Here is an 18,707-nt window from a genome sequence, read left to right on the forward strand (position 1 = left end):
TTTTTATGCCAGAAATTGTTATTGGTAATTATTAAGACTTATAGTTTGGTTGGGTAAATTACATTTTAGAACGAATAAAAAAATTTATATTTAATTTATTTGTAAATTATTTTTATTTTAAGGAAAGGAAGAAAATTGATAACCTACATTTCTTTAATTAAATACAATACAATTTAATAATTTATTCTTTAAATTATATTATGAGTGTAAATGATGATCTAAGGAGTTAGCAGTGATGACCCCTTAAAATTTTAATTTTTAATTAAAAATAGATGAAAAATGAGCATATTTATAATAAATTTCATATTTATTCTCTTAAAAAAAATTTTTTAATATAAGTTTAAAATATTTATATTTATTTATTAATTTAATTAAATAAAAAATTTAATCAATTTATATTTTAAAAATTTAAAAATTATTGTTTATTGGTTAAATTAAATAAAAAAAATTAATAGTTATATTTTTAAATTTTTTAAGTAATAAAAAATAAAGTATAAAAATGCTCAAATTAGGAATGAGGTACATTAAGGTACACCTAATTTTAGATGTTATATTTGTTGCTAGTGCCATTGATGAACTTGCGTGAGAGATTTATTTTTTACAAAATAAATTTTATTTTGCCAAAAATTAAGTGTTTTCTATAAATATTTTAATTTTAATTTACTTTATCTGTACTTTGTACGTTTAACTATTAATTTAAATTTTAATAATTTATTTAATGGTAATTATTAATAAAATAAAAATAATAACAAAACTCCATAAAAATTATTATTAAATAAATTAATAAAATATATAAAATATAAATAAAATAATTAAAATTAAAATAATCATGAAGGGACCCACCTTCGTAACAGGGGACCCACATTCATCCCATTGGTTTTTCATTTTCCCATAAAGTTACCGCTTTTCTCAGCTGAGAATAAACTCAAAAGAGAGGGACAGACTCAGCTCAAAGGCAAGGCGTCACCAGCAGCGGTTCTATTGCCCATTAATACTTTGCCAGGAGTATTTGCTAAAGCATCAAATCAAACTCAAATCACGAGAGAGAAAAAAGAAAAAAGAAAAAAGGGAAAAAAGATCTAAACGGCAAGCTATCCCAGAATATGGTGTCGTACGTCAGTGCGTTGCTGTACGGAGTGGGCGGCATAGTGATGGCAGGGATGGCGCTGCTCGTGGCTTTCCAAGAGAGGTTAGTCTACGTCCCTGTCTTGCCCGGTCTCACCAAATCCTATTCTATAACTCCTGCCCGCCTCCGACTCCTTTACGAAGACGTTTGGCTCAGATCCTCCGACGGCGTTCGCCTTCACTGTTGGTTCATTAAGTTCTTTCCTGAATGCCGAGGTTTTCATTTCTTTGTTCAATTGTGAATCTTTTGATCGAATTCGTTGTGATTTGTTCTTTTTCACTGAGTTAGGGTTTGTTTTCGGACTGAAAGGTGAAAGCTCTGTTTGGGGGAAGTCGAAATGGAATTAGATTTTTTTTTTTTTTTAATTATGTAGTGATGTTCACTTTACCGTTTGGTGTGGAATTTGGGTTCATGGACCTTAAATCTGCTAGAATACAATTAGCGAAAGCTGAAATTTAAAAAAAAAATTGTTTAAATACCGATTTTATTTTCCTGCAATCAAATGCAGTCTTAGCTTATTATGATTATGTGCAAATGGAAAATTCAGCGCTATCTGGCTTCTTTTTCGCTAAAATTTCATTCAAAGATGAGAAAATCAGAATTAGGCTTGATGTGATCCCTAGTGGATTTGATGTGTTGAATGTTTGTGATAATTATTTTGGCATGACAGATCTATTGCACAACTCTTTATGATGCTTGTCTGATTTAATATCAGTTGTGTAGATGTTTGCACACATATTGAATATTTTTATATGCGTGATCTAAGATTTTTCCTGTCCATAAATTGATGCTGAAAGGTGCTTTTTTAGTTAGTTTTTCTTCTGAAAATTTTTTATTTATGAATCCTCTTTCTTCAACAATATGTTTTTTTTTTTTTTTTTATTTTTATTCCTGTTTCCCAAAGCTTAGATAGTAATGCCATTGGTATTGCAGGTCCAACCATCTTGTTTTTCCAGGAGAATGCAGGAAGTATCCTTATCATCATTTTTATTATATGGATTGATCAGCATTATGTTATGTAGTCCTTCAATCACCAATTATTTGTTTCTATTATATATATGTTTGTTCCAAACTCTCTCCTAGCAGCCTTAACTAGTATTCTGCAGATATTGCTCACCGTCTTGAAATGATTCGCATCATGATACAGAGGTTGCACTGCAATGTGTTCATGCTTTCATACCGAGGGTATGCATTTGCTCATTGTGCTTCAAAGTTTTCTCATTTATGTTATATATTCTGGATGTGAATCCATGCATGTGTACTTCTCATCTAGCTGAGTAGAAAAAAAAATGCTCCATTCCTTTTGTGATCTACGCAGTTATGGAGCAAGTGATGGATACCCTTCTCAACATGGAATCACAAAGGATGCTCAGGTCTGCATTTCTTTTACATCTTTCTCTTTAATAACTGCTGATTGGATTCTAGCTATGTTCTGAATTGGTATTTGGTATGCCTTTTTCTTTGGTAGGCTGCATTGGATCATCTTTCTCAGAGGACTGACATTGACACAACTAGAATAGTTGTGTTTGGGAGGTCACTTGGGGGTGCAGTTGGGGCTCTGCTGGCAAAAAACAACCCTGATAAGGTACTATTACACTTATCTTGGCTTTAGTTTACATTCTTTTGGTGAAAAATAAGGGTTTGTTTTCTTGTAAAACAATTTTTTGTTTTTCATTTTTTAAGAAAACTTCAGTTTTTATTTTTCATGTAAAATAAGGAAAAATATGGAAAATGCGTTCACTTGTCAATAATAGAAAAGAATTTCTAATTCAAAAAATTATTCATATCTTTCATAATTAAAATAAATCATTATAAAATATATTTAAAAATTTATTTTACTTTTAAAATTTTTTAACATGTGTAATTCATTTATTTGATAATAATTTGATTAATTTTTTATTATTGTAAATAAATATTTTCTTAAATAATTATCAAATTTTAATTATGAAAAGTTATAGTATAGTTTTAGTTATAGATTTTTTTTTCCATTTGGAAAATAGTTGGAAAATGTTACAAAAGAAAAAGTTATTTTCCAAATTTTAGTTAAATTTTGGAAAATTGAAAAACAAGTTTTCCAGTTCTCCCTTTAGAAAACTAGAATATGTGAACGCAAAACTTTATTTTCCAATTTACTTAGAAAACTTTTCCAGAAAACTGCTTTAGATTTCCACAAGTGAATAGGCTCTATGTATTTCCCTTCTTTTTACTTTCTAAGACTTTGTCTCATCTCATACGGCATCTATTATCGGGTTACGAAAATCTTGTTGTATACTTTTACCATAATACTTCAACATGTTGTCCTGCTTGTCAAACAGCCCCTTCTGTCTTTGATTAGTGAGTCTTCCAAATGACTTCACTTTGCTCTTAGCTAGTTATGGCTTTTCCCAGTGCAATCTTTTTCCAATTGCCTTATGGTGCATATACTGTAAAGGTGTAAGAGAAAAAGAAGGGGATTATTTGTATGCTTGGTGAGTGGTGACCTTTGAACTTGAAAAATTGACTCTACAGTTAATGGGCATTGAAAGACAGTATGCTTTTTCTTTTTCAACTGAAGGTTATCAAACGATGGTAAATTGGACTGGGTTTTGTTAATGTTTTGTTTGGTTTTAATTTACTTAGTAAGAATGGCCAAAGGCTCAAATTGGCTCCTAAACTGTGTGAAAAACAAATTCAATTTGACCCTTAAAAACAAAATTTGGGTTCAATTAGGCCCCTTAACTTCTATTCAAGCTCAATTTATTTTAGCCCCAATTTAATGGATTTAGTTACTTTTCTGTTAACTAGAGTATGTGGAACCCACAAAAATAATAAAATATTATCAGGAAAAAAAAAATCAATCCCAGATTTGTTCTTAATCCAAAGAAAATCTTCCCAAAAGAAGAAATCTGCAGAGCTGGAATTGATCGTGAAGGGAAGGATTTGAAAGCCCCAATCAGCGAGGCTTGGGCAAACCATAGAATCTATCACCATCGGCCTCCTTTTCTCACATCCTCCCATGGAGCAATTAATTTTAGATTCTTGCCATTTATTGCAATTGCATTCTCGATCTGGTTACCTTTGTTATTGTTTTGTAGGATTTTATTTGTTTCTAATTTCAAGGTCATCAAGTTAACTGATAGCATAAGAGGCTTTTTCAGATTCATCTGTTAACTTATCTTTGCTTGGCAGGTTGCTGGACTGATTCTGGAAAATACTTTTACGTCTATTCTGGACATGGCTGGAGTGCTACTGCCTTTCTTAAAGTGGTTTATTGGAAGTAGTTGTTCAAAAGGTCCTAAAATTCTTAATTTTCTCATCCGTTCTCCATGGAGCACCATTGATGTCATAAGCCAGGTGAGGCTACATGTTAGAAGGTCGCACAGTCGATTCTAAACCATTTTTAAATTTGTTGCACTGGTGCATCTAAATGAGTGGAAACTATGCTGTGCATTTTCAGTTGCCCATATATATTTTTAGTTATAGTTACAGTTATCCTGTATACCTTTCTAGGTGAACTAAAACTAAAGCAAAAATGTGTTAATACATACAACACAGCTTTCTGATGCTGTAATGGCTATTTCCCGAATTGCATTTACGATATTTGGAAATGATAAGTACAACTTGGTGATGCTTCCTTCCCCTCTTCTTTTCTCTACTGTTCTTTCTGTGCATAACTCGTGAAATTGTCCTTTTTAACTGCAGGTTAAGCAGCCAATCGTTTTTCTCTCTGGATTGCAAGATGAAATGGTACCCCCATCCCATATGGAAATGCTATATGCTAAGGCAGCTGCTCATAACAAGGAATGCATCTTTGTGGAATTTCCTACTGGCATGCACATGGACACCTGGCTGGCCGGTGGTGATCATTATTGGAGGACTATTCAGCAGTTTCTTGACAAGGATGTTCCCGAGAAGAAGGAAAATGAGTCACACCACATAGACCGAGGTAATCCTTTTGCTTCTGAATGATGCCTTGTCTTGGAAAAGACAAAAAGATGGAATATAATGTAGCTAACATGGTAATTATGTTAAAAAGAAAATTAGGGAGATGAATCACATTTTCTTGGGTATACTTGGGCTCCTGATTTGGTTGGGTTCTTAAAAGTCTTTTTCTTCACCGAGTTGATTTTCTGTTGCGGCTTTTCAATGACCTGCATTTGGCCAAGAAGACAAACCCTTTATAATCTGACGCCGGTGCCAAATCTCGTAGAAGACTGCTCTCCTTTTCTGCATGACTGTACTCTGTAACTGGTAAAGCGAAGAGAAACTACTTTGGTGATTTGAAAGGCTGTTTCTTTGATGTGGGACTTGAATTCAGAAACCATAAAATTGTGAATTGTATGGTTTGAAAACAGCCACATTCTGAAAATGGTCATTCCCTAAAGCAGATGTCTTATACCAATAGTCATAAAATCAACTAGGTAAAAAAACAGCTGTTTTTGGTTTCAGCCACATTATGTGGTGGTTTGATATATATTTTTTTTTGGGTGGTTGTGCAATAGTAGAAGTTTATATCTGTGAAAAAAGAGTTGAGGAAACGAGTGAAAGCCACTTTTTATGACAACCAATTTTTCTTGTTAAGACATCCGAGTGACAAAAAGATACAAGTTCCAATAATATAATTTTTTAAAACTACTGGACCTCCAAAATCCAAAAAACAGTATGGATGGTGAACGGGCCCTATAGGCAGTCATCATAACATTGTTTAGTGAGAGGTCAAGGGTAAAATTTATTGTTTTCTAGATGTAAAATTATAATCTTGGAATTTTCTTTCCCTTGTGCTTAAATTGTAGGCAGCCTATATTGCTCCATCACTTGGTTAATGGCTTCTTTATTCTTCTGCTTCCAGAATTTGAGGGGAGGTGATTTCTTGCATGTAGAATTTTGAGATGTTAGATTGGCTCACCACAGGACCTCAAAGTATTTGTGCCTTTTGTTTTTGAAGCTGCATCAATTAAAAGCTCTATGTGAGCAATTGCTGCTGGCTGAGACCATCCAGCACATTCTCGTTTACTCTTCGGCAGATGCCAGAAAAATGTGAATGCCTTTGGTATACTGTACAACTTTCTGACATACATCTTTGTTAGTTAGTCAAGTCTGACCTGTTCTCATTGTACGAATAAGAAATATCTGAAATTTGAAATATATAATTTGATTAAATGGACTGTTCGTATCTTAATAGACAATTAGGTCTTTTTAAAGTTGACCCAATTGATTGATTTTCTGTATTGCCTGGGTTGCATATTATAATCCACCAGGGGCCTTGGACAATGTTTCACCACTAGAGGGACTTGGAGAAAAATGCTTGGATTGGTGTTGATGGACGAGTATAGGCCATTAATACTAAAATTAAATTAATCCTGTAGAGACCCACCGTTTTGTTTTTCTCTGACCAAAAACCCACTCATTGAGTATAAAATTTGCTACTACTACTAGTAGAGAAATTAATGTTTTTTATTAATGGCAAAATCGTCATCTGACAAAAAGATTCCTTGTTTCGGAGGCTCTATAAATGCCCAACCGTGGACGACGTACTCCTCCACTGTGCTTCCTCCTTTAAAATTAATATTTGATGCCTCGATATGGAGAGGCGCTCGCTCAACACTTTTCCATTTTCGGCAAAGCTAATGCGAGCCACGGGTGCCCACGTTAATATTCCTGCGCACCCTCGTCGCAGATGATATAATAGAATAGAGTGTTCGCTCTGTCGGTGCACCCAATTGCGGCTCATCATCACCACCACGACGGCCGATTTTATGATCAACAGACCCGAAATGATCTACACTGATTAAGGCATGGCTCCCATCAATTCCTGCCCAAAAAAGAATACTACTACACCCTTGGCTTGCTTTAACTTCCACTCTTTTAAACTCCCAACATGAATCCACCCACGTCGCAAATCTTAAGCCAAATGGTGGATGCCACGTGTTTGAATATTTTAGACTTCTCCTCCCCTGATCTAAAGAAAAAAAAAAGAATAAATATTTGGTAAGTTGACTCTCAGGGTGTGAGTGGGTAAAGAGGTCAAGCAATAATCTATTTGGGAATGGTCATGTTTGTCTCTGTGCATTTCATTTCCCTCTTCTTTTATAAAAGAGAAAACCCAAAATTATCCACCAAATTTCTCTCTCTCTCTCTCTGCTGCTATCAGTGAAATGTTTGTTGTTGTTTTTGGCTTTCTCTAGGCAACAGTATCTCCTCCTTAGTTGCCCCTTTCAATCTGTAGATTTTGCTTTTCCTTCTCCTTTCTCTTTTCCTTTGTTCTCTCTCTGTAAACGAACTTTATCTTGAGGGTTTTTCTGACATGGACGGAGGGACACAGTACAACCCACGAACAGTAGAAGAGGTTTTCAGGGACTTCAAGGGCCGTAGAGCTGGAATGATCAAAGCTCTCACCACTGGTCTCTTACTTGCTTCATTTTCTCTTAATTGAGATTATTGTTTTCTTCTTTTTTGCCAGTTGGGCTTTTTCTGTTGTTATTTTCTCTTTTATCATAGCATTATAAAGTCTCCATTTCTAATGGGTACTCTTTTTTGTTGCAGATGTGGAAGAGTTTTATCAACAGTGCGATCCTGGTTAGGGCTCTTGTGTTTGTAACTTTGTTACGTTAAAGTTTTTGTTTCTTTGTTACGTTAAAGTTTTTGTTTCTTAGCTGGTCAGTGATTAGCTTATATGTCCATGGAAGCTCCTACGTGTGCTTTATTCAACCTTTATCCAAGTTATGAAATTTCAACTTGGAGCTTCAAATTTATACTTACAATTTCTTTATACTTGCACGGCTTAATTTTGATTTCCCTTCTAACAGTAGCACTTTTGGCATTTGTTTATAATTATTAGATGGCTACCTTTAATAGAAATCTGCGTAGAATTTTTTTTTTTCTATATAGTCATATTAATTATTAGGAGTCTACTTATGCCTTTATAGCTTCACAGGTAGTTATAAGAACATAACGGAGATCAAGTTTTAGCATTTCTTTTAAGTTAGTCTCGAAGATGAATTGACAATTGGTGATTATTCAGGTCAATTCTTCTTTTTTGGGCAGCAGGTTACATGATTCTGTTATATTGGTATACCTCACAGTTAAACTTGCTACACTTTTGTGTGTTTCGTTGATTCTACTTTACAATGCTTCTTTTAAGTGATTTAATTCATTTGAAATATGAATAAAGCAGATTTAGTCGTTTTCATTTTCAATATTATTTCTAAAAGTTGGCACTCTAGCTTGTTTCCTTTTATTTGCTTCTTTTCTGAAGACCAAAATAAAAGTGCACTGAGTTTCTATTGACAATATATTGAAGAGAATCTAATTGCAGCTAGAAGAGTAAAAATTCAATTAATTACGTCTGTTTATAAATTTTTGAACTAACCATTGATGATCATCAGTGATATGTGTTAGTTAAGCCACTGTGATTAATGAAGCTATGTTTCTTTCTCTTCAGTGTACATATTAGTTAGTGGCATCTCTGAGATAAAATACTCCTCAACTCTTGCAGCAGCATATGAGTTCAGGGCATGTTGCTTGTATTACCATTTTCTGGTGCTCTTATAAAATGGGTGATGGTTATTCCTTGTGGAATAGGAAGTTGTTCCAAATATACTCTAAATGGATTCATTATGACAATAAATTTCTTTTAACGCATAAAATAAACCTGTGCACCTGTACAGAGAAGGAGAATGTTTGCCTGTATGGATTGCCTAATGAACAGTGGGAGGTCAATTTACCTGCTGAAGAAGTGCCTCCAGAGCTCCCTGAGCCTGCATTAGGTATTAACTTTGCCAGAGATGGGATGCAAGAAAAAGACTGGCTTTCATTAGTTGCTGTTCACAGCGATGCATGGTTATTTGCTGTGGCATTCTATTTTGGTGCTAGATTTGGCTTTGATAAAGCTGACAGGTACCACCTTTTTTCCCCAACCTCTTCCAATCTTTGTATTTCAACTGGGGAAATTATCTTACCTTTGCAAATTACATAAGTGTCCAACAACCAAAATATCTGCAATTTGTGCTTTGATTTTTTATGCTTGCCAATCCTTTTTACTTTACTTTTTTGGCATTTTAGTCACACCAAATTCCATTTATGTAGAAATTTGATATAACTGCTTCATATTGCCTCTATAATGCGTGTGACAGTTTCAAGGAAAAAGAAGGGATATGTAGTTTATGATAATTAGCTATTTGTTTTTGGTCTAGTGATTGCAAGGTCTGTTACGTTGAGCATGAAATCATGAAGCCTAATACGTAAACAAACATTTGGGAAGTTTCTTTCTTTGAAAATTCTAAATTTTATTCAAATCCTTCAGATTTTTAGGCTTGATTTCAATTGTCTAGTTTAGTATGTATCTATGGTAATTTTAGCAAATAAGTCATTCCTTGATTGAAATACTTACTACATGTTGATGCCTTAGCAATCTCTTGTATGAGCTTTTTGCTGTTGAACCAGTGTGTTTTCTTCTTTGTGGTAGTTGATATTTTCAAGTTAGTAGGACTGGTTATAAAGGGACAGTGGCATGGGTTTGATGTTGTCTGTCCAATAGATTAGTCGATATTGAGTAAATGAAATACTAAAAAAAGAATTTCGTATAAATTAGCAGATTCTGCTTGAAGATATGTCCTCCTGGCAGTGCTTAGAAATTTGTGCTATTACTGTAGAGCATATCATTTACTGGTTTTTCTTTATAATTTATAGTAACTGAATGTGTAAAGAATTATGCTTTATAAGTTTCATTTACTGCAAAATAAAGTGTGAATTCTGATGCAGGAAACGTCTTTTCACTATGATAAATGATCTCCCGACGATATTTGAGGTTGTGACTGGGACTGTAAAGAAACAGTTGAAGGAGAAGTCATCAGTCTCAAATCATAGCAGCAACAAGTCCAAGTCTGGCTTGAACGGGGTAAAGTCAATTTCTTTTTTTAGTTGAATAGTCAATTTCACTAGTTGTCTTTTATAGGTTTAGCTGTCTTGTCAAACGCTAATAACTACTTTAATGACACGAAAACAGCAAGGATCTGACACTGGCAAATATTTGAAGGGGCAGCCAAAGGATGATGATGAAGGACTGGTTAAAGAAGATGAAGAAGAGCACGGGGATACCCTATGTGGGGCATGTGGAGAGAACTATGCTGCAGACGAGTTCTGGATTTGTTGTGACATATGCGAAAAATGGTTCCACGGCAAGTGTGTGAAGATCACTCCGGCCAGGGCTGAGCACATTAAGCAATACAAATGCCCATCTTGCAGCAACAAGAGAGCACGACCATGAAATTTATGGGTGGGGTGAGCTGTCACCTGTGTACTTCCCTCGTGTTCATGTCATCTAATTATTTAGTTAGGTTTTCTATGTTGTGCTATGTTGGTGCAGTATATGTTTGGGAATTGTTAGTTGTGTATGTTAGCATTTGGTAGTTTGCATAATCAGATGCGTCTACTGCTTGATTCTTAACATGGATATACATCAATTCCACTGTGTAGGAAGTCATTTTTCCTATCAAACACAGAATATCCAATTATTCTCATCTAATATCTGATCTTGATGTTTGAAGGCATTTTTGGCTTAGTGTTGTGGGCATCCACCAGTTAGTCTAGTGATGATCTGCAGCTGTGTCCTTCGCCATCCTAATCATGTCTTTTATAAGCTTGGGGTGTGGAGATCCTTGTTCCCAGTTACCCAAGTTTGACATTGATGTTGGATTTGCTATTGAAAAATTCATCAAGGTCATTAAAAATAGATTTTAAGGGTAAATTTAATATATTTTAGATATAAGAATTTCAAAATAATTAATTAATAATTACAAATCTTGTTTTCTACAAAAATGATTGAAAGAGTTTAGTCATGAATCTTACATCTTTAAGTATTACATGATTTAAAAATATTATATATTTTTAAAAATTTAATTCAAAATTATTTAGAGTTTAGAAAGAGTATTCGTGATGAAGGTTTAGTTGAATTGAGTTGAGTATAGTCATGAACGCACATCTTTAAACAAATCTGACCACAAGATGCAAGAAAAAATAAGGAAAAAAAATAAAAATAATATAAAAGTTATTTTATTTTTTCTTGTTTGTGACATTAGAGAGAAAAATAAGTAGAGAAAATAATATTTTAAATAATAAAATATCTATTTTACTTATTTTATTTAAAATTAAAATAAATAATTATAACGATAAAAAAATAATTTTATAATTTTTCTACCCATTCTCTCTTCAAAATGGAGAGAAAATAAATAGCAAATATATACTTTTTTTTCACCTTTATTTTTACTCTTTTCAGTTTTTCCTTATTTTCAAAAAAAAAAAAAATATTTATTATCCTTCATGATTTTCTTTTCTCCATTATTTTTCTCTAACCCAAACATAGCCGTAATTGCCACAAGCAAAAGCGTTTCCATTTCCCGGTGATGTAACTCTAACCTACAAAGACCAATCCTGCTTTGACACTTGTTCCACACTCGCTAGAGAATAAAGAAACAGCACAAATATCACCACCAAAAAAACCTTCAATTTTTACTTGTGTTGTCAATGGCTACACAAGGATTTGCCTCTCCCTTTGATAGTGAAAATCATCACCCCTTCTGTAATCCTCTTGTGTCATCATCCCCACCACACTGGAAGAAGGCTACGGAGTCTCTCCAATGTGCCCATTTCGATGAAGTCTCTCAAATGGTGTCGCAATTTGCCATTGCCAAAACCGTTGACATCCAGGGCACCACCCTCACTGTTGCTCGTCGGGGTGAAGTCAGGGTTCTCCTTGATGAGGTTGCAGCTCGTGACCGAGTAGCGAAGAGCGCCAATTGTGTTGCTGTGAATATCTCTCGTGGGACTGACACTTATGGTGTTACCACTGGATTTTGTGCCACTTCTCATATGCGCACTAGTAAAACTGGTGACCTTCGGACAGAGCTCATAAGGTTCCTCAATGCTGGGGTTATTGGCAAAGCGAATCTTCCTACCAGTTATTTCAAAGCAGGTATGCTCGTTCGCACCAACACACATATGCAACGCTATTCTGGTATCCGTTGGGAGATTCTTGAATCTATTGCCAAGATTATGAACGAAAATTTGATCCCTAAACTCCCTCTCAGAGGGACTATCACCGCTTCTGGAGATCTTGTGCCATTGTCTTATATTGCTGATTTGTTAACTGGCCGCCACAATTCCAAGGTGGAAACCCCTCAAGGGGAAGAGATTACTGCCAAGGAAGCTCTGAAGAGAGCTGGAATTCAGGCTCCATTTGAGCTACAAGCCAAGGAAGGATTGGTTCTTGTGAATGGAACGGCAGTTGCCTCAGCTGTAGCTGCAACTCTTTGTTTTGATGCCAACATCTTGGCTCTCCTAGCAGAAATTCTCTCTGCTTTGTTCTGTGAGGTCATGCATGGAAAGCCAGCGTACACAGACCCACTTACTCATGAGCTTAAGCACCATCGAGGCCAGATTGAAGCAGCCGCTATCATGAAACACCTGTAAGATGAAAGTGACTGCATGAAAGAAGCAAAAATTCGCCATGAAAAAGACCTTGCCCTTCAGATATGCAATTAGAACCTCTCCACAATGGCTTGGTCCACAAATTGAGGTTATTCGAGCAGCCACTCATTCAATTAAGAGGGAGATCAATTCTGTCAAATGATAATCCGTTAATTGATGTAGCTAGAGACCTTGCCCTTCATGGAGGAAATTTCCAAGGAACACCCATTGGCGTTTCCATGGACAATCTCAGGATTGCCATTGCAGCAATTGGAAAGCTCATGTTCGCTCAGTTCTCTGAACTTGTTTGCGACTGCTACAACAATGGGTTGCCTTCCAATTTGAGCGGAGGGCCTAATCCAAGCTTGGACTATGGGTTCAAAGGTGCAGAAATAGCCATGGCCGCATACTGCTCAGAGCTTCAGTACTAAGCAATTCCTGTAACTAGCCATGTTCAAAGTGCTGAACAACACAATCAAGATGTGAACTTACTTGGCTTGATTTCAGCAAGAAAAAGCGCTGAAGCTATTGAAATCCTAAAGCTCATGTCTGCGACTTTCATGGTGGCACTTTGCCAGGCAATTGATCTAAGACATTTGGAGGAGAACATGAGGGAAGTTGTGAAACAAGTCCTGCCCAGGTAATAAGGAAAACCCTTTACATTGCTGAAGATGGATCGCTACTTGAATCTGGTTTCTGCCAGAAAGAACTCTTGCAGGTTGTTAAGCATCAACCTGTATTCTCCTATCTCGACGACCCAACAAATCCTTCTTATACACTTCTGCCTAAACTGCAAGAAGTACCCTAAATCTGGACGTGCTGATGAAAATGGCTGCACAATATTCAAGCGGATACCAGTTTTCATTAAGGAGTTGAAGGCAAGACTACGAGAAGAAGTGCCCAAAGCGAGAGAGAGATTTGATAGTGGAGAATTTGCTATAGCAAACAGGATCAAGAAATGCAGGACTTATCCAATATATGAGTTTGTGAGAAGTGAAGTGGGGACTGAGCTTCTTAGTGGGGAGAAGAAAGTGAGCCCAGGAGAGCACATAGAGAAGGTTCATGAGGTATTAATGAAGGGAAATTGGGGGATATTTTGATGAGGTCTTTGACAAAATGGAAAGAGACATCTGCAATGTTATGCCTCTTTCTATGGTTATTGAATAGTGCAGTAGTATGAGATCCATATGCGAATTTGATGTTCCCTAGTAACAATTTTTTATAGGGTAAATTATAGGATGACCCCTGAGATTTGGTAAAACTCACAAGTGGATCCTTGTTTGAAAATGATATAATTTGATTGCTCGAGTTTGAATTCTTCAATAAAAATTCCTTCCATTCAAGAAGTAAACAAAATCATATGTTAGTCAAATTAAAAAATTAAACATAATATAAAAACTCAAAAGCACCATTCTTTGACTCATAATAATAATATGAAAATTAAAAAATAAATAAATAAATTTGGCCTTTGATTGTGAATATTTTCAATTTTAATTGTGTTTCTTGAATTTCTTAGTGGCCAACCCATTAATCATATGCATCATTCAAATTGATCGTTAATACTTCAGAAAGCATGAGATCACGGAACACAAAACACACAAGTTCTATCTGTTCTTTCAAACGGGAAAAAGACCAAACCTTTTTATTACTCCTGAAGGAAAATTGTGCAGCAACTGATATTATTACCTGAATTGACAATGGGACATAAATTACAATGAACATGTATTATTACAAACATGAAGATTTACAAAATGGGAATATAATTACAGCAAACTCATCAATTTAGTTTATTTTGTATCAAATGAACAAAAATTAGCAGGCTGTATCAAAAGTAAATATACAAGAACTCCTCAAGCAGAACTTATAAACATCACTGGGACTCAAGAATCATCCTGCCTGCTATGTGTATTTGCTCAGCAACCCATAACTAGTTCAAATCTACGCATTATAAATCTGAGAAAAAACAACGAAGAGATTCCTGCCATTTTCCAGTAACATGGTGAAGAAAGTCCTATGCAAGGTCAACTCACCTCAACCTATAGCAATTTCATTAGGGAATATTGCATTTGGATTCTGCTTATGTGGATTAAATGCCACCAATTCCTACTTTGAACCACTACCAAGAATATGAGATGAGATGCTCCATATCTTATCACCGCACTTTGCATATTTTGTCAAAGGGGTAGCAGGTTTAATAGAAATAGTCTTTGACTTCCTAAAGGGTTGCTTATTGCTCTTCCCCATTCCATTAGCAAGCAGCCAACGGGAACCAGATTGTTGCTGAGCTGTGGTACCCCAAAGCTTCTTCTTGCTGGGCTCAGTCTTGAGACCAGTAACATGTGCCTCACTGATGCAGAACTGAGGAATTTCTTCCTCTTCAGATGCTTTTTCCTCATCCTTTAACTTTTCCTTCACCACCAACTCCGACTCATCATCACCCTCATTGTCATTTCTTACCTCTGAAACCTTACAGTATATTTTTGGTTTTGGTGGAACAAACACTCTCTCTACTTGAATGAGAGCAAGCATAGGTGTGCCAACTGGCTCATAGTTTCTTAAAGGATCACGAAGCTGCACCATCAACGCAACAGTGAAGTTATTCCCCAGTAAACCACACTTTCTACCTGATCCTTTGCCATGCCTTCTCTCTCCTTTTGAACCCCCACGTATCAAGTCCAAGGAGCTGGCATGATGGGCAGCAAGTATCTTAGAAGTCTGCTCACTTATTTGATCTTCATCACCAATATCACCAGAATCCAGCCGCATCCATTCATCAAGAGTCAGTGACAGATCCATTAATCCATCAATATCATTGCTGCTGTCCTTTATGTCCAACAATTGTAAACCAGCAGCTCCCTCCAAACCTAGGGACCCACTGAAATTGATGCCCTTTCCCTTGAAGCTTGAAATTTCACCAATAGACTCTGCACTGATGCTTGAGGCTGCATCTTCATCTGACAAGCCAGATTGTATTCTTAATCCCTCAAAGGAGAGTGCCTCAATCTTATCCATAGCCAAGGGAGCAAGATCTTCGAAAGACACATATTCTGAGCCCATCACATTCCCTATTTTGCTTGATTTCAGCCTGTTGGATCTGGGTGCAGATGATCTCTCCTTCACGTTCTTTTGCTCACCAGATACATCTTGCCCAATCTCCAATTCATGCTGCAACGAACTTTGCCTGTGCAAAGGAAGAAACAGTACAATTGATACAAAGTTTACCAGAAGAATTAAAGAAAAAATTCATACCATAATTTCAGCGAGCAAGTTATATTCAGATACAAACCTCTCAGGTCCCTCTAGAGAAGCTGCAGCTTCCCATGCTACTTGTTGCATTGTTTTTCCAGTGATATCTTCCAAAGGCATTAACTTATTTGCCTGCATAGAGAGCTTTTCAATCCCAACCGAAGCCAACTGCTGCAGTATATCCATTATACCTGAACCCATTTCTGCAGGTACCACAACAGGACTAGAAACTTGCATGATCAAGATCCCACCGCTTTTGGCACTTCTGAAAAGTGAAGGATTCATAGATCGCAAAAATCCACCATTGTTTGTCTGCAGAAATGAACCCAATCCTTCTCCAAGAGGTGGCAATTCAAGTGGCTCTTCAGGGGACAAATCAATGGGGCTCCCAAAGCCACCCGAGTTCTCAGGTGGGGAATGCCGAAAAGCCTCATCACTCAAGCCCCATTCACGCATTAAAGTTTCTGTCTCCAAGTCTTCCAACACTTTTGCCCTTGTCTTGCCACTCTCTGCCTGAGTTCTCATCTGCTGCTCCTCAGGATCTTGGATAACTGATAACAGATCAAAATCCTCAGAAAAGTTCCCCCACTCAGATACAGTTGATGTGTTGTGGTCACATTCTATTTGGTCCTCAATGTCAACACCAAAATCAAACATGGAATAACCCCCAGCTAGGGCATCCTTCTCAAACTGTCTTAGTAAGCGTTCCCTTGGCGACTCAGGTTCACTCTCTGAACTCAAGACTAATGGACCGAGCTCAATCCCCAGCATGTCAAGAAAGTCATTTGCCACAGACTCAGTAACATCATCTAAACTAAGTGATGACTCATTCCTATTTGATTCATAATCTGTTTTGATTTCCATGTAATTTTCTTTCTGTTCAGGAGAATAGAATGCTTGAGTTTCCAAATTTGTCACATTACTCAATGCAGCTTCCAATTCTTTCATCACATACTCTTTTGAGCATATTTCGTCCTCCTTAATATTGCAATCATGCACCATAAGCTCATCTTTATTACTAGCATTTCCTTCATCATGGGGATGAAGCCTACCAACCTCTTGAGAACTTATATGAAAACTACCATCGATTTTATCATCTACTAAAGAATCATTATTAGCCTTATCAGCAACTTCCAATGGTTTCTTCTGTTCCTCTTTTAACAATTCCACTCCCTGTTCAATCACAGAAAATTCACCATCTTCACACTCATTTTCAACATTGTCTTGCCTGGATTTAGACACAGAGCAGTAATTTGACTTCATGGGGTCAAGACATTCAGTGAACGCATCAAGCTCAGGCTTATAATTAAATGATGAATCCAACTTTTCTTCATTGACTTTCTCATACTGCATAAGTACGGCAAGTTGCGACTTTGATGTTGGCAATAACTCATGAAGATCTTTTACATCTTTTACAGATCCAGATGAGGCATAATGCTGGTGTTTCAAAGCACCAGGAAGACCTTCAGTGTGACGAATTGTGCTCTTCCGATCACCTTGACCAAATTTAGGAACCGGTTTCACTGTTTTCGCATTATTCTGCTTCAAATTAAACAACTCCGGAACATTCTGGTTATTTCCAAGTGGAATTTGACTATCCCCAACCACAGTATACCCAAAACTAACATTCATCATGGCACCCTTTGCTTCTCCTGACAGCTTAAAACTTGTAGTCCACTTTCCTGAGCTCTTTTCATCCTCCAATTCCACCAGTGTAAGAGGAAGCAGCCTTGTGAGGTCAACCCTATGCTTCCCCAAATCAAGTTCCTGGACACCAATTACACTTGCATAAAGCAAGAAATGTTTCGCCTCATACTTTGCTAAGTGGTGAGGTCCAGTCCTACTCCCATACACCAAGCATGTATGTGTCAACTTCTCCTCAAACTCAGCAATACCCTCAAAAACCTTCACAGGACGCGTAACCAGCTCCCCATCCCGCCTCTTCCAGTGCACACAAATGCTAAGATTTTCAAAACTTGAGGGAAACCCTTCAATGGAGTGGACTAGGAGAGAGAAACAGCAATTGAACTTACGGTTCCTAACATTTGAAAGGGCTTTCAATGGTTTCCAATTCCAAAAGGATTTCTTGTCCTTTTGTGACGAATCTTCATTGCCATCAATTATCTTCGATTTAGGATCAAGTAACTGGGATTTTCTAGTTGGTTTTGATCGATTACCAGGCGCAGAAATTGAGGTCCTGGAAGGGTTTTTCTCTAGGTAAAGAGCTTTGCTTATGGTTTCTATCTCGCTTAACAACTTCACATCACCTGAATTCTCTCCAATCTTTTTCCTAAGTTCAACTTTGGACATCATCACCTTCCATAAATGCAAAAATTAAAACAAGAGAAAAAAAAAAAACGTATAAAAAAAATCAGACAAGAAAATCAAAACCCACTATTATAATTAAAAGAGAGAGAGAGAGAGAGAGAGAGAGAGAGAGAGAGAGAGAATTCATAACTTCACGTGATAAACTAAAATTTCAAGTATTCAGATTCACAAGGCAATCTTCAAAATTTCACGATAACCTAACAAGAAATTAAATAAAACCCACAAAAAAACAAGAATACAGATGCAAAATTACCAAAAATTGAATAATTGATTTATCACGTGAAGCCTAGAAGAGCTTACCTGTAATCAGAAACTCTTTTCCAAGCGAACCCTAAAACATCAACGACAGCGTCTCTCTATCTAAAATTCAAATTTTCGATTAAACTGAGAAACCCAAAAAAGTATTAGGAAGAACACTGAGCTGGACGAGGTGGATAGTAAGAGAGCTACCGTGTCTGAACAGCGTTTGTGCTGCCAGTGTTTTCTCTTCCTCTCCTTCTCTCTGAATTGCCGCTGCCTCTTTTTATTCCAAGTTTCAAACCAACCGCCAAGCAATAGCATAAGG

At 36.3% G+C, this 18,707-nt stretch overlaps 3 protein-coding genes and 1 pseudogene across 8 annotated transcripts; 3 read left to right on the plus strand and 1 right to left on the minus strand.

Moving 5' to 3' along the window:
• Positions 1-949: 949 nt before the first annotated feature.
• On the plus strand, positions 950-6,270 carry LOC110635948 (alpha/beta hydrolase domain-containing protein WAV2). Of its 3 annotated transcripts, none has more exons than XM_021785457.2 (8): positions 950-1,341; positions 2,060-2,095; positions 2,233-2,311; positions 2,445-2,499; positions 2,595-2,711; positions 4,295-4,459; positions 4,808-5,051; positions 5,955-6,270. In XM_021785457.2, exons 1-8 carry the CDS (start codon positions 1,104-1,106, stop codon positions 5,969-5,971), a joined length of 951 nt encoding a protein of 316 aa, XP_021641149.2. In that variant the 5' UTR covers positions 950-1,103; the 3' UTR covers positions 5,972-6,270. The 3 variants fall into 3 exon arrangements, with proteins under 3 accessions (XP_021641149.2, XP_021641148.2, XP_021641147.2); XM_021785456.2 differs by lacking the exon at positions 5,955-6,270 and adding an exon at positions 5,275-5,643 and having other exon boundaries at positions 954-1,341; XM_021785455.2 differs by having other exon boundaries at positions 998-1,341; positions 5,899-6,270.
• An 811-nt stretch (positions 6,271-7,081) lies between these two features.
• Positions 7,082-10,653, plus strand: LOC110635950 (PHD finger protein ALFIN-LIKE 4). 3 transcript variants are annotated; one of them, XM_021785459.2, is made up of 5 exons: positions 7,082-7,506; positions 7,649-7,681; positions 8,773-9,001; positions 9,866-10,001; positions 10,140-10,653. In XM_021785459.2, the coding sequence occupies exons 1-5, from the start codon at positions 7,410-7,412 to the stop codon at positions 10,368-10,370; spliced, it is 726 nt and encodes a 241-aa protein (XP_021641151.2). In that variant the 5' UTR covers positions 7,082-7,409; the 3' UTR covers positions 10,371-10,653. The 3 variants fall into 3 exon arrangements, with proteins under 3 accessions (XP_021641151.2, XP_021641152.2, XP_021641150.2); XM_021785460.2 differs by having other exon boundaries at positions 7,085-7,506; positions 10,146-10,653; XM_021785458.2 differs by having other exon boundaries at positions 7,109-7,506; positions 10,110-10,653.
• An 845-nt stretch (positions 10,654-11,498) lies between these two features.
• Positions 11,499-14,127, plus strand: LOC110635945 (phenylalanine ammonia-lyase-like; annotated as a pseudogene).
• Positions 14,128-14,273: 146 nt separating this feature from the next.
• LOC110635976 (protein PLASTID MOVEMENT IMPAIRED 1-RELATED 1) lies at positions 14,274-18,707 on the minus strand. Of its 2 annotated transcripts, XM_021785483.2 has the most exons (4): positions 18,593-18,707; positions 18,443-18,502; positions 15,855-18,130; positions 14,274-15,749 (listed from the first exon to the last, which is right to left on the minus strand). In XM_021785483.2, the coding sequence occupies exons 3-4, from the start codon at positions 18,125-18,127 to the stop codon at positions 14,672-14,674; spliced, it is 3,351 nt and encodes a 1,116-aa protein (XP_021641175.2). In that variant the 5' UTR covers positions 18,128-18,130; positions 18,443-18,502; positions 18,593-18,707; the 3' UTR covers positions 14,274-14,671. The 2 variants fall into 2 exon arrangements, with proteins under 2 accessions (XP_021641175.2, XP_021641174.2); XM_021785482.2 differs by having other exon boundaries at positions 18,443-18,685.

Source organism: Hevea brasiliensis, chromosome 4 (genome assembly GCF_030052815.1).
Source record: "Hevea brasiliensis isolate MT/VB/25A 57/8 chromosome 4, ASM3005281v1, whole genome shotgun sequence".
Classification (NCBI taxonomy): domain Eukaryota; kingdom Viridiplantae; phylum Streptophyta; class Magnoliopsida; order Malpighiales; family Euphorbiaceae; genus Hevea; species Hevea brasiliensis.